Source organism: Dendrobates tinctorius, unplaced genomic scaffold, assembly GCF_039654945.1.
Source record: "Dendrobates tinctorius isolate UK_male_01 unplaced genomic scaffold, ASM3965494v1 ptg000134l, whole genome shotgun sequence".
Lineage (NCBI taxonomy): Eukaryota > Metazoa > Chordata > Amphibia > Anura > Dendrobatidae > Dendrobates > Dendrobates tinctorius.
Window position 1 is genome coordinate 14484679 of NW_027361802.1, and position 15729 is coordinate 14500407.

The 15729-nt window shown below is 39.6% G+C and overlaps 1 protein-coding gene across 1 annotated transcript; it reads right to left on the reverse strand.

Moving 5' to 3' along the window:
* Positions 1 to 6442: 6442 nt before the first annotated feature.
* LOC141048289 (uncharacterized) lies at positions 6443 to 15283 on the reverse strand. The gene is made up of 2 exons (XM_073543739.1): positions 15048 to 15283; positions 6443 to 9813 (listed from the first exon to the last, which is right to left on the reverse strand). The coding sequence occupies exon 2, from the start codon at positions 9805 to 9807 to the stop codon at positions 7150 to 7152; it is 2658 nt and encodes an 885-aa protein (XP_073399840.1). The 5' UTR covers positions 9808 to 9813; positions 15048 to 15283; the 3' UTR covers positions 6443 to 7149.
* Between the last annotated feature and the right edge of the window lie 446 nt (positions 15284 to 15729).

Sequence of the window (15729 nt, forward strand, 5' to 3'; positions counted from 1 at the left end):
GTAATGTATATGCACCAGACTCAGTTTCTCCTATGTTATGCATGTATGCAGTGGCTAGCAAAAGTATTCCTTCCCCCAGCATTTTCCATGCTTTGCTACCTCACAACCTGGAATTACACTGGGTTTTTTTGAGGGTTTGCATCAGTTCATGTAAAGAACATGCCAAAACTGTGAACATTTGGCTTCCATTGAAATGTGAAGCAAACAACAAATAGGACAAAATAACTGAACATTTCAGTGTGCATACCTATTCATCCCCCCAAATTCAGTACTTTGTAGAGCCTTCTTTTTTTGCAATTACAGCTGCAAATCACTTTGGATAAGTGTCTGTGAGCGTTCCACATTTTGCCACTGGGATTTTTGTCCATTCCTCAAGTCAAAACAGATCCAGCGCCTTCAAGTTAGAAGGTTTCTTCCTCTGGTGAACAGAAATCTTCAAATCTGACCACAGAGTCCCAATTATAATAAGATTTGGACTTTGACTAGGCCACTCCAAAACATTTGCACATTTCCCCTTAAACCAGTCGAGTGCTGCTTAAGCAGTATGCTTTAAGTCATTATCTTGTTGGAGGGTGAACCTCCGTCCCAGTCTCAAATCACTGACATACTGAAACAGGTTTTCCTCAAGAATATCCCTGTATTTTGCACTATTCATCTTCCCCTCGACTCAGACCATTTTCCCTGTCCCTGCTGCCGAAAGACATTCCAATAGCATGATGTTTGTGGGCTGATGAGCTGTGTTGGTTTGGCCGGAGACACAGCGTTTACCTTCGTGGCCAAAAGTTCAATTTTGGTCTCATCTAACCACAGCATCTTCCTCTATACATTTCGGGAGTCTCCTACGTGTCTTTTGGAAAAATCACAATAAGACTTAAAATTGTTGTAAGTTAAAGGCTTTTTCTGTCCACTCTTCCATAAAGGCCAGTACAACTTATTGTGGTTGCATGAACAGATACTCCAGTCTTTGCTTGGGAAATCTGTAGCTCCTTCAAGGTTAGCTTGGTCTCTGTGCTGCCTCTCTGATTAATGATCTCCTTGCCCGAGCTGAAAGTCTTGGCGGGCAGCCCTCTCTTGGCAGGTTTGTTGTGGTACTATGTTCTTTCCATTTAATGATAATGGATTTGATGGTGTAGGGGATCATCAGAGATTGGGGTATTCTTTTATAACCCAACCCTGAAACCCAACCCTAAAATGCATCGATTTTAGATAATTCTTTACACAGTGTCATTATACTTACTCCAGTGGTTTTGACATCAACCCATACTGAAGTTCTTGCCAAGGGACTTAACTTTGTACCCAAAAGTAATTTCAATCTCTTTAATACCATGAGAGATATTAATAAATTTACAAGACTACTGACTGTTAAAAAGCTTTTTTTCATGACAAACAAACAACAAATAACTCAGACATGTGTGACATTGAGACCTTAGAGTCACTTGCGATATTCTCTTTTGCTGAACAGAACGCACTTGTCACTTTATCCTCTTTACAAAGTTCTAAAGTATTGGATCTGATTCAGGATCGAGACATTTCTGTTATCCAGAGAAATGCTTCATATTACCCGATTCAATCTAGGGTACCTTCATTTGACACTTTTCAGAATCTTGTTGAGTGAGACCTCAAGATTCTACATTAGTCCACAGCTCAATCTGGACACAGGATCGATTTGACAACTAATTAACCAAAGGCACTGAATGAACACAACACCTGCCTTATAATCGAACAATCTCTTATAAGACCGGCTGTGTAGTAGTGATGGATTCTGCACTTTATTGTAAATCTGTGGCTACCATCATGGACGATACTTATAAAAGGTTGACTTTTGATACCATGCCATATTGTAAAAACATACTTTCTCACTGTATCCATGAAGGTGCTACATTAGATGTCATCAACTCTAAGATCTAGACATCGCTAATCCTGGACCATGCTATTAGAGCAATATTTCATGGATTGCCTAAGACACAAAAACATTTTTTCTCCACCTCTTCATCCGATAATTTTTGAGATTGGATTGCTAAATGAGAATTTAAGTGAATGGCTTGATGGACACCTTCAGTCATTGGTCATCAGGACTCCAGGGTACCTTTGTGATACCAATACTGTTTTGCACGTGTTTGAATCCTTTGTTTAGCAATCTAATTATGTTTTTGCTACATTTGATGTGACCAACCTTTATTCTTCTATTCCTCATGTTTTGGCCAGAATTGCCGTGCAACACCACATCAATTATTTCAGCAATTATTCTTCAAATTTAAGATAATTTATTCTTCTGTCTCTGGATTATTTATTAAAAAATAATTTTTTCATATTTGACTGTCAATTTTATTTACAGGTATTGGGAGCCCCGATGGGCTTGAAATTCTCTCCCACTCTTGCTATTTTATTTATGGCATTGTGGGAAGAAATGCATATTTTCACAATTGATAATCCTTTTTTCCATAATATCATTTGGTATAGTCATTATGTGGATGACCTGCTCCTGGTATGGAAGGGAAGAACACAATCAATACCCAGCTTTTTGGATTATTTAAACAAGAATTTTTATCAACTAAAATTCACTCTTAATCAAGCCTCCAAACAAGTTTCTTGGATGTGCTGTTGCACGGCAATTCAGCTTCACAAAGGGTTGACACTTCTCTTTTTAGGCCGGGGTCACACTTGCAACTACAATGCGAAAAACTTGAGTCTCTCGCCTCAATACCCAACACTGCCACCGGCATTCGGCATGCAGCCACACACTCCGGTCCCAATTGCCGGTGACAGTGCCGGGTATTGAGGCGAGAGACTCGCACGAGTTTCTCGCATTGCAGTTGAAAGTGACCCTGGCCTTAGAAAAGAAAATGCAGGCAATACCACTCTATTAGCCTCTAGTTCACACACACGATACACAATTGAAGCGATTCCGCATGGTGAATTTATCAGAGCTAGACGGATATGCTCTGATGGTCAATCCCTTTTATCAGAAAGTTATCATTAAGGACAGATTGCGAGAGACAGGTTATAGAAATGTAAATATTAATCCAGCCTTTCACAAAGTTTACAATAAAACACAAAAAAACTGTCTTTCATGGCAAACGAACAAAATTTTCAATCACCAATATTAAAGCCAAATCTGCGATTACTTTTCCAACTCCTTTAAGTGCTCAATTCAATTAAATTAAGAAAATTATATTAAAATATTTACCAATAGTAAATCAGGATGATGCTGTTCGACAAATCGTTAATAATGGTGTCAGGTGTGTGGCTAGATGAAGCATATCGCTCGGTAACATACTTTCTCCTAGTCAATATTCTTCAATACGAGACTATTACACAGCTGTCCTGCACAGGCTTTTTTAGATGTGCAGGAGACCGCTGCAACATGTGCGAATACGCTCAAAATGTAAAAAAATATTTTCTCTCCCCCAAGGTTCCCCATACACGAATAATTCTTATATCAATTGTGACACAGACAAGTGATGAGTGAGCATGCCACTACTCTGTACTCGCCCAAGCATCTCGATGCTGGAGATGCTCGGAGGTCGTCGAATATATCCGTGGTTGCTCAGCCGGAGCTCTGGTCCCCTCCCTGCATGTTTGGCGCACTTTAGAGAGCCAATGAACATGCAGGAATTGTCTGCCACACACTGTAATGCTGCAGCCATGTTGGTTGTGGCATTACAGTGATTGGCTGGCTGCACAGCTTCATCAGGTCTATATCAGACCTGCTCATCACAGTCTACTCCGGAATTAGGCAGTGTAGGGAGAGGTGCTGCTAAGCTAGGGAGAGATTTGCTTGTTTCTTAGTTACTGTTGGTATACCACAATATGCTATACACATAAGCATCTCAACTAACAGTCCTTCTGAGGACTATTCCAGCTGCATACATATCAGTGCTAGGCAGGCAGTATATGTGGCAGACTGCAGCGCATCTAGCAACAGGGTCCATTAAAGTTCGGTCTGCTGCTGCTTTTACAGATATTTCTAGACATAGTCCCAGGTATCAGGGGCCAGGAATAATTTATTTGGGATCTTAAAAATTATTTGAATAAAAAGCAATCCAGAGAACACCGTTTTTCTACTCCATTTGCTTGATGGCACTGCAGAATACAGCCAGATCCTTTCCATATTACAGCGCTAAAAATATATCTACCAAATATACTCGAGTATAAGCCGACCCGATTATAAGTCGAGGCCCCTAATTTTGCCATGGAAAACTGGCTAAGCTTAATGACTCGAGTATAAGTCGGGTGTACATTGTCCCATCATCCCTGTCCTGCTCTGTGTGGCTCTCCCCCCTCCCTGTACACGTGGCTCGGCTCCTTCATCTATGTATGGCTCAGCTCCCTGTCCTCCCCCGTGCTTCTCTGTGCTTCCAATGCCCTCTGTGCAGCCCCCATCCTCCTCCATACTTCCCCTGTCCTTCCCCAGTCCTTCTCTGTGCTGCCCTTGTCCTCCTCCATGCATCCCCCGTCCTCCCCTGTGCTGCACCAGTCCTCCCCCATGCTGCCCCCATCCTCCTCCTTCATACTCACCCTGCTGTGCCGCCGCTGAACGTCCCTGCATCCTCCGTTGTCCGGCGCTGACAGCTTCTTCCTGCCTTCAGTGGTCACATGGTACAGCTCATTAAGCTCATGAATATGCTTCCACACCCATGGGCGTCCATATTCATGAGCTTAATGAGCGGTACCATGTGACTGCTGAAGGCAGGAAGAAGCTGTCAGCGCTGGGACAAGGAGGATGCAGGGGACATTCAGGGAGGCATGGGAGGGGTGAGTAGTATGACTTCCCAGCCACCGACTCCTGCCGCCGCTCCCCCTCCCCCACTGATTTCTGCTGAATGACTCGTGTATAAGCCAAAGGGGTATTTTCAGCACAAAAAAATGTGCTGAAAATCTCGGCTTAAACACGAGTATATATGGTATTTAAAACTGTTAAGTTTGCTGTTAAAAATAGTTACCTACAGGCCAGCTATTTACAACTGTGGTTTGTCCGTCACATGGATGACATATATATGTCCTCAAAATTCTGCCATTTCTGGCCTCCATTTAAATTTTGTTACAGTGTGGTAGCGAAGTTATTGACACCATTTTGCTATTAAAAATAGTTACCTACAGGCCAGCTATTTAAAACGGTGGTTTGTCCGTCACATGGATCACATATAAGTGCACTCAAAATTCTGCCATTTCTGACCTCCATGTAAATTTTGTTGCAGTGTGTTAGCAAAGTTATTGACACCAGTCTGCTGTTAAAAATAGTTACCTACAGGCCAGCTTTTTAAAACTGTGGTTTGTCTGTCACACGGATCACATATAAGGCTATGTGCGCACGCTGTGCATTTGCTTGTGGAAATTTCTACGTGGATTCTGTCTCTCTTGGCAGAAAATACAGTTGAAATTCTGAGTGGTTTTGATGCATTTTTGGATTTGATGTGGATTTTCAAGCGTTTTTTTCATGCGGATTTATATGCGTTTTTGCTAGCTAAATAAAGATACTGTATATACACTGCTCAAAAAAATAAAGGGAACACTCAACTAACACATCCTAGATCTGAATGAATGAAATATTCTCATTGAATACTTTGTTCTGTACAAAGTTGAATCTTCTGATAGCAAAATCACACAAAAATCATCAATGGAAATCAAATTTATTAACCAATGGAGGCCTGGATTTGGAGTAATGTCCTTAAAACAAGTCAAAATGATGCTCAGTATTGTGTCTGGCCTCATTATGCCTGTATGACTTCCCTACAATGCCTGGGCATGCTCCTGATGAGGCGGCAGATGGTCTCCTGAGGAATCTCCTCCCAGACCTAGACTAAAGCATCCGCCAATTCCTGGACAGTCTGTGGTGCAGCGTGACGTTGGTGGATGGAGTGAGACATGATGTCCCAGATGTGCTCAATCGGATTCAGGTCTGGGGAACGGGCGAGCCAGTCCATAGCGTCAATGCCTTCATCTTGCTGTAACTGCTGACACACTCCAGCACATGAGGTCTGGCATTGTCCTGCATTAGGAGGAACCTAGGGCCAACCGCACCAGCATATGGTCTCACAAGGGGTCTGAGGATCTCATCTCGGTACCTAATGGCAGTCAGGCTACCTCTGGTGAGCACATGGAGGGCTGTGCGGCCCTCCAAAGAAATGCCACCCCACACCATTACTGACCCACTGCCAAACTGGTCATGCTGAAGGATGTTGCAGGCAGCAGATCGCTCTCCACGGCATCTCCAGACTCTGTCATGTCTGTCACATGTACTCAGTGTGAACCTGCTTTCATCTGTGAAGAGCACAGGGTGCCAGTGGCGAATTTGCCAATCCTGGTGTTCTGTGGCAAATGCCAAGCATCCTGCACGGTGTTGGGCTGTGAGCACAACCCCCATCTGTGGACGTCTGTAGAAAAATATATATATATATATTTTTCTTCTTGCACGGTTGAGAATCAAAAAGTAAAAGCAATGTTGAGGATAAAATAAATCTTGTTTTTAATTGTTCATTCAAAAAGTGATTACAAAAATGAAGAAAAGTAAGTTCATGACATGCAATAATTATTTGAAGAGAAAACGAGCATTGTTCTTACATATAGTCTTGAGCAGCTGTCCGGGTGTTCGAGAGTCTCAAGGGATATGAGATCTCTTGAACAAGAGTTAGACCGGCTTTATATACTATTCTGACCTATAAACTATAACCACATATGGTGGCTTGCCACTATGTTCATAAGTTCTTCCATATTAAGTGAACCGTAGTTATTTTAACTATATGTATACAGTTATTTATGCATTACCTTAGTCTGAGATATTTAAGCCTAAAGTCTGAGATCTTTAGAACCATTCATTATCTCTAAATAGTCACATTTTGACAGCTTTGACTATTTTGACCTATACATTTGACAAGAGAGACAGCTGTGTGAGCCAAGGAATCCAGAATAGCTCAGTCACACTCTAACCAGAGCCTCTGCTAGCTGGACTAGACTCTGTATATTTTTTATTATAGAAATACTGATATTTTACAGTCCCCCCTGATTATGATTTGAGAAATATCATAATCAATCCTAACTCATTCTCTCACCATTCGTATCACATTCATTCTTTATTCTGAAAACCTTGTATCACCATCTGCCCTGAATGTCATCTGATTTTTCAAACCTATTGTAAAAACAAAAATTAGATCAGAGAGTTATATTTTTTCGTTTTAACATCTCTCTTAAAATATCATCTTCCTTTTTCATTTCTATCTTTATATTCTTATAAATTCTCCTAATTTTACACATAATAATTATTTGATATATTATACACAGCAAAACTATGATAAATAAAATAACGATCGGATTAGACAATACATTTCCTGCTGCCATTTTCGCTGAAGACTGTGACCAACTAGTTACAGATTTTCCTAAATTTCTCCACCAAGATGAGCCTGACATACTCGTCCATTCATGTTCAATATCATTTAGATTACCTTGTTCATGTCTAAATACAATTTCAGCTTCTTTTAATTGTTTTGTCAGCAGATTTAATAAACCCTTGTCTTTCTTTATTTCATTTGTCCACAAATCCCAAGGGAATTTATTGACTTGTGACAAATTGAACTGGATCGGAAGGATTTTCAGACGTCTTGAGCTTATTGACGTAATATTAATACTTCCTTCCTTCTTTGTGAGAGTTTTAACATTTCCCTCAATACAATATAAACCCATTGTCAGATTTTCGACATGTACACAAGATGAGAAGAATGCAGAAACTGCTTCTCTTCCTGACATGACTTGGAAACAAGTTTTGTTAGCGCTTACTGGTGTCACCAAGTCATGTATCGTGTGGACATTCTCAACTCTGGCATGACAAGAAGTATGATTATGGCAACATGAATGATAAATGACTTTATCCTGTCCAGGTAGACACATTACCTTGGAAACAAAATTTAAGCATGACGAAATGTCTAATTGTTCAATGTTTGTACCATCAAATGCAAAATCTGTGTACTGTAATTGATAATATAACAATTGTGTAGGGCTGACAGGAATTCCCAGAACACCTATAGGAACCAGGGTTTCTTCTCTTCCTGACACTGGAATCAGTGATGTTCCTACACAAATGTTCTGTTCACATCCTAACCACTTATTTACCCACAAATCTGTATGGTTTAACGCAAAGTTATATTCTATGGGCAAATTTCTTATTAGCCCTAAAGGGGTAATTCCACTTTGTAAGGCTTGTGCAATCATTTTCAGATTGGTGGAATATTCAATCTGAATTTCTAGACATGTTTTGGCCACTTGAGATTCCTGTTCACTTTCCATTAAAGCTAAAGTAGCATCTTGAAGATGTGATACAGAAAATCCCAATACAGTAGCAGTGTTCAAAACCATCTTTTCAAGGACTTGATTCAAACTTTTCTGAATCTTTACCCCTTTTCCTCCAATATACCCAATATTTTCCAGATCTGATTTAAGTGTATGAATGTCCATAGTGTTAATTAAACTTCCTACTGTTCCTAATCCCCCCAAAATACCTTCAAACACTCCCCTCTTACTCCTAACCTGTGTTGAAGTTCTTTTCCCAAACCATTGTTCTATTCCCATCTCCATGTTAGTGAGATGTGGTTGACACTGGGGATATCTAGAAGAGATTTTCCAGTTAGACATATTAAAGGTCCATACCATGGTCAGAAACACTCCATCTCGTAACAGAGGTTTAGTTTGGAACTGATTGATCTGAAAAGGAGTAGATGGTTGAAATCTTGTCTGTGTGCATACATTATCTACTGCTGACCATATATTTACCTTTACATCTCTACATTGTTTGTAGTTATATTTCGTTAAAATGCAACATTGGTAAAGTCCAGAATCCTTAGGAGATGGATTATCTACAGAAAAAATAAAATCCTTATTTAACCATCTCACGTTACCGGATTGACCTCTGTGTATAACATTTGTTGGACCATTTGAAAAACTTCCCAAAAATGATTTATCTTTGGTCCATATTAACAAAGATTCTGAAGGTAGCTCTAACCTCGTGCTGCATTTTAGTAATAAAGGAGACATATTTTCTTGACTATATACTGCTTGTGGTGTAACCCTTACTTCTGGAGCTATAGTATTTGAAACTGTAAAAACTACAGATACCTGTACTTGTACTGGTTCTCTGGTTATCTGAAAATTCCATGTTTTTACCCAATCCTCGTCTCCTTCTGTAATAGAAAGAAATGCAGGATCTAAAACTTTCCCAAATAGTTGTGTCCTTAACCAAGCATCTGTTTTGGATGTTTCAACTTTCCCTTTTGCGATCATATCATTTGTAATGTCGCCTGACCACACAGCTTTCTCTTCACCTCTTATCTCTATATTCCAGAATAACACATCTGTAGGACTACATTCCCATGTGCCTGTCTTATTATTGTGTATATAATCTCCTTGTAACTGTGTGAACTTCGTCTTAGGTCCTGTGGCTGCGTGTAATATTATGTCAGTGTCATGTATGAAGTGTAGCTCAATACAGCATTTTGCACCAAAACCCATGCAAATGTTTCCAGTAATATCTACTGAATCGTCCAGTATGTCCTCATCTATTAAGCTTTGTAGATTCGTTCCTCTTGGTTTCCTTGGATGTAAAGTTCCTTTGAAAAGTTCCTTCACTTCACTAGTATTTGTTCCATGGTGTGAAATATCTTCAGCGTAGATCACAGTTGAAACAGTACAAAACAGCAGAAATGTGATTCCCATCAGATAGTAGCTTTTCCTGGGAAATTTCTTTTTCTCCTGAAGGATTGGTGTTGAATCCCTTCCATCAAGGACGTGGAGTTTCGTATTCCAGTTCTTATTGGAATCCATTTCTTCCTAAAAGAAATGCAGTATCATTATTTTGCAATATACAGTTTGCATTGATCAACATGTACCCACAATTTTTGTTGTCTGCGGGTATTTTTAACCACCTTAGATGCTCGTTGCACAAGTATCATCACTTGTCCCATGGTTTCGATAATTTCAAAGGGACCTTCCCAATTACTTTCCCAAGGTCCATTCTTCCTGAAAGTTTTAATCATCACTAGAGCCCCTTTCTTGAATTTGGTTACATATGGTGGCTCCATTCTCTGCATTCTTGATGCAGCATGTGGAAGAATCGTTTTCAAATTTTCCTGTAACAATTGCAACCATTTGGACCTTGCAACAGCATCTTTTTGTGGTGTAGACAAAAATGGTTCATGAGGAAAAATCAATGGCATTTTTCTTCCTGTCATCAGTTCAAAAGGAGTAAACTGAGTTGTGGCAGAGGTTGTTCCTCTTACACTCAACAGTACAAAAGGTACTGCATCAACCCAAGTATTGCCTTTGTCCAATAACATCTTGGCAATTCTGGATTTTATTGTTCTATTCATCCTTTCCACAATACCAGCAGACTGTGGATGGTAGGGTACATGAAACTGTTGTCGTACCCCTAGAATAGCACAAACGGCTTGCATGATTTTTCCTGTAAAGTGACTTCCTCGATCAGAGGTGATCATTCTTGGGATCCCCCAAGTACAAAAGACATGATTAACTAATGCTCTAGCTGTAGACAAAGCATCATCTTTCCTGACAGGTAAAATTTCAACCCACTTAGAAAAAACATCTACCACAACCAATGCATACCTGAGACCATTTTTACCTGATGGTAACGGTCCAATGTAGTCGATTTGCAACGTAGACCATGGACCATCTGCAGGTTCGATTCGGAGTAGTGGCGGTTTCTGTCCTTTTGGTCTTGGATTAATTTGGGCACAAATGAGACATGATTGAACAACACTTTGCACTGTCTCTTCCATCTTTTCCCAGTAAAATTTCTCTCTGAGAATGCCTAACAATTTTTGTTGGCCCAAATGACCCAAACTTTCATGATTGTATTTTGTGAACTCAACCTGTAGATGTCTTGGGACAACAGGACGCAACTCCCCGTTTAAGTCATGACACAAAACCCCGTTTTCACAAACAAAGGGAGGTTTTGGATCAACCCGGGAAGCAACAAGAGATGAGTCTTTTTCTTGTTCTTCCGCAAAAGAAGGGATATGCGTGTCTGTTCTTTGAACTGCTGAAACCTCGAGAGGTTCAGGTTCAAACACCTCTTCTCCTGTCAGGGCTGCCTCTTTGGCTAGCATATCTGCGGTTGCATTTCCAACAGATAATTCATCATCAGATTTTTTATGGGCTGGAACCTTGACAATAGCAAAACCATTAGGGTTTTTTGATGCTATCCTGAAAATTGTCTTCAGTGTGTCACTGTGAACAAGAGTCTTATTAGATGAATCTACATAACCTCTTTTTTCCCAAACTGACAAGTAATCTGTCAGTGATCTTACAACATAAGAGCTATCGCTGTAGATCACAATGGGACACTGATCATCTGCTTCATTCAGCTGTAGTACCATTTTTACTGCTTCTAGCTCTGCTCTTTGAGCTGAAAAATGACTCGGTAATTTGTGCTTCACAACCTGTCCTCTTTTGGGATAAAAAATGGCATATCCTGAATAATAGTGCCCATCTGAATAGAATCTGGAACCATCTACAAAAATTGGTTCGTCTGTTACCTCTGCTTTCCGTCTGAAAAGTGATGGACTTGGATCCTGAAAAGACTGTAAACAATCATGAGTTTGTCCTTCATATTGCATCAGCTGAGGAAGAACATATTTGGCCTTGTAATCTACCTCAATTTGTTTGGGAGACAATGACAATAACCAATGAGCAAATCTCTGATGTGACACACCTGGGATATTATTCTCAAAGAGAAGTTTTAGTGTAGAGTGAGGAGTTTGCAAAATGATTTTGTTGAACCCGACAATATGTTCGGTTGCTTTGACTGCAAAGTACACACCTACCAAGTGTCTTGCACAGGTCTCAAAACCTTTTTCAACAGGTGAGAGAAGTTTTGAAAAATAGCCCAAAATTCTCCACTCTTCTCCTTGTAATTGCAGTAATACAGCAGAAACAGATGTTCCTGATGTATGCACTTGCAAAGCAAATGGAGCCGAAGGATCTACTGTGGACAAAGCAGGTGCATTTTGTAAATTCATTTTCAATTGTTCAAATGAGGTTTGCTGTTCATCACCCCAAGGACCAAAGTAATCACTGTTTTCACCTTTCAAAAGATCATATAAAGATCTGGCCTTATCTGCAAAATTCTCAATGAAATCCCTTGAATAATTCATAAGACCTAAAAAATGTCTCAATGCCTTGTGTGATGTCGGAATTGGTAGGGAAGCAATTGCCTCAATTCTTTCCTGCAGTGGCTGCCTTTTTCCTGGACTCAACAGCACCCCTAAAAATCTGACCTCAGTCTGCATCAATTTGACCTTTTTGGTGTTCAATTTCAACCCTGCATCATGCAGCAACTCAAACAATTCTGTCAGAAGAGAAACATGTGTCTCTTTATCCTCTGTAGACAATAAAATATCATCCACATATTGCAGAATGCAATCAGGCCTCGAAAATCTGGATAATACCTTTGCCAATGCCTGATGAAAAACGCTAGGTGACAAATGTGCTCCTTGAGGTAACCTGCAAAACAGATATTGCTCGTCCAAGAAAGTAAATGCAAACTTATACTGACAACTCTTTTCAAGAGGTATACTGAAAAAACCATTGCTAATGTCCAGTACAGAGAAGTATTTGGCCTTTGCATTTAACCTTGCCATCATGTCATGAGTATCTGCCACAATTGGTGCGACATTGGGTGTATGCTTATTGAACATCCGTAAATCCAATATCATTCGATAAGAACCATCAGATTTCAAAACACACCACAAAGGATTGTTACTTACAGAATTAGCCTTTCGGATAACACCTTGATCTAACAATTCCTGTATGATCTTTGACATAGAGTCAATTGATTCTGGAGGCAATTTATACTGACGCTGTGGCGGGGGATCACGCCCCTCCACATTCACGATAACGTCTTTCATTGTTCCAACCTCATTCCTGAACTGAGCCCAAAGAGAAGGAAAAAGCTGTACAATTTCTGTCAATACCTTGTCATCATTAGTGTCAGGCCACAAATGGTCAGATGACACCACATCATTTAAGCAAATACTTCCAACATGGCTATAATCATTAGGATCAATGACTACCGGTTTACAACCATTGGAATCTTTCCAGATCACTTGATTTCCTAGGTCAACTACCCATCCGAATTTCTGCATAAAATCTGTGCCAAGTATATTTTCAGAATCACGACAATACCAGATGTCAATTTCTGTTTTGAAAGAACTAGGTATTTCCAAAATCACATTGGGAACTAAGGTTGCTTTAGTTCCACCTTTTCCACTGAAACCGACAATTGTACAAACTGGTGAATCTGGGTTTAGCTTCAAATCAAGGTTTGTAACACTTAACTGAGCTCCTGTGTCAATAAGAAATACAACATTCTGTCCTGCTAAACTTACTTTGATAAATGGTCTTCCACAGTCATCCAATGTAACTCGAGTCACAAATTCCAATGGATGTGGTTCAGGAATAGTCTGTGATTGTCAGAAAGATGAAGGAGATGGGAGAAGACCTGTGTCCTTTTTAAAAGACCTTGGAATTCTATACCTTGACTCTGTTTCCTTCACTGTCATTTCTCTGATCTGTCTGATTAATGGTGCATATGGTGACTGTGTTTGTCTGTTGGCAGTATGAGCAGGTGCAGATAATTGTAATGCAGGTGCGGAAGGTGTGGTGTATGATTTTGGCATGAGTCCGTTTTCCCTTCCAAGCTTACCTGTTCCTTGTGTACCCATCTCTGATTCTGCTCTCAAAAATTTCCTGCACTGCCACTTCAAGTGTCCAGGTATACCACAAAAATAACAATGGATATTGTTCCTTTGTGTAGTATTTTTACCTCTATGCTCAATGTAATCCCTGCTCTTGGAGAATACTGTGGCTCTAGGTTTCAGCTGACTGTCTTCCTTCTCATGAACTACCGCTATTTTAGCCTTGACCTGATTTTGTTTCATGGATCTCCTTATTCTGTCAATAAAAACTGTTGCTTCTTGCAATGATGGCTGAGTGTTAGCCAATTGCACTGAGGCAGGATCTAAGTACTTGAACTTCTTTACAAAAAATTTGATCATGGATGCTGGCTCTTCGTGAGGCCTGAGATCCATTACCATCCTATAGGCCTGTTCAAACTTCACCAAAAAAGAGAATGGGTCTTCAGAAATATTTGTTTGTAAACTCCCTAAAATATCAACTGTAGGCATGTCTTCTCCAGTTGTAAATAATACTAATTGTCTAAGTCTGTCTTCTTTTGTACTATGTGCCATTTCATTCTCATCATTTAATCTGGGTGTGGTCTGTAATCTTTTTCCCATATGTGAAAGTAACCAAACTTTGAATATTTTATTCTTTTGCTCATCATTCAGATTGTATTTGTCTGTGTTTGATTCAAAAGTGTCCGCATTATAAAAGGCATCCATCTTATCATTGTAATTTGGAATGTCCTTTACAATTTTCATTAGCTGATCGTGTATTTTCAGATTAATGCGTGCTGCTCTGTCATGTAATTTTTTCCGTTGTAATTCTACTGCCTCTAATTCCTCTACTGAAGCATCTGGATTTTGCATATTTGGTACAAATGAAGAGGCAACACTGTCCTCCTGTTTACCTGTTGATCTTGTGTTAACAGAAACCCTCTTTATATCTTGTCGTAATTTAGACAATAACTCTGTCCTGGTATCTATTTGATCTTCCAATTGTTCTATATGCTCTGACAAAATCAAACAATTTGGACAATCAAAGTAATCCCCGTCAGACTCTTGTGTGTCACCTGGTGTGTCAGTGTGATTAATGTCTTGTGTGACAATGCATGTTTTATAGGTGTTAGGTTCAGTTTTCTCAAAGACTAAGCTATTATACACATGGACTAGCTGCATAACATTCTGAAGTTTCCTTTGTAATTTTCTAACTGAGAAAAACCTTTTGTCAATTTTAACATTTTCTGCCTCACATTGATTATACAAACTAGACCATAATTGGGCATCCGTATGATTATGAACAAACTTGAAATCTATGTTACTTTTCTTAGCATAATCATGTATAAAATCCATTATATTTTTTCTCACCTATTGAGAGTCTTTCCCGTCAATGGATGGTCCTCTGTGTCCTTATGCAATCCTCAGATCTCCGTCTGGATGAGACGCATGCAGCTCTTTACGATCCTCACCCGTCGTCTTCAGGTTCAGTGTGATCTTTGTGCCGTGAAATAGTGGAATTCCTGAGGAAGCTTGTACAACAGGTGGTTTTTTAGCAGAGTTCGTGCTCCCCCCTTGCACAATCGAGGAAGGAATGCCAACCAAAATTAGCACAAAAGATCAGGCTGGCTACGGCTCGCCAAAATGTAGAAAAATATATATATATATATTTTTCTTCTTGCACGGTTGAGAATCAAAAAGTAAAAGCAATGTTGAGGATAAAATAAATCTTGTTTTTAATTGTTCATTCAAAAAGTGATTACAAAAATGAAGAAAAGTAAGTTCATGACATGCAATAATTATTTGAAGAGAAAACGAGCATTGTTCTTACATATAGTCTTGAGCAGCTGTCCGGGTGTTCGAGAGTCTCAAGGGATATGAGATCTCTTGAACAAGAGTTAGACCGGCTTTATATACTATTCTGACCTATAAACTATAACCACATATGGTGGCTTGCCACTATGTTCATAAGTTCTTCCATATTAAGTGAACCGTAGTTATTTTAACTATATGTATACAGTTATTTATGCATTACCTTAGTCTGAGATATTTA

Excerpts from the sequence above, each read along its gene's own strand:
- LOC141048289 (XM_073543739.1), bottom strand. The coding sequence starts at position 9,807 with ATGGATTCCAATAAGAACTGGAATACGAAACTCCACGTCCTTGATGGA.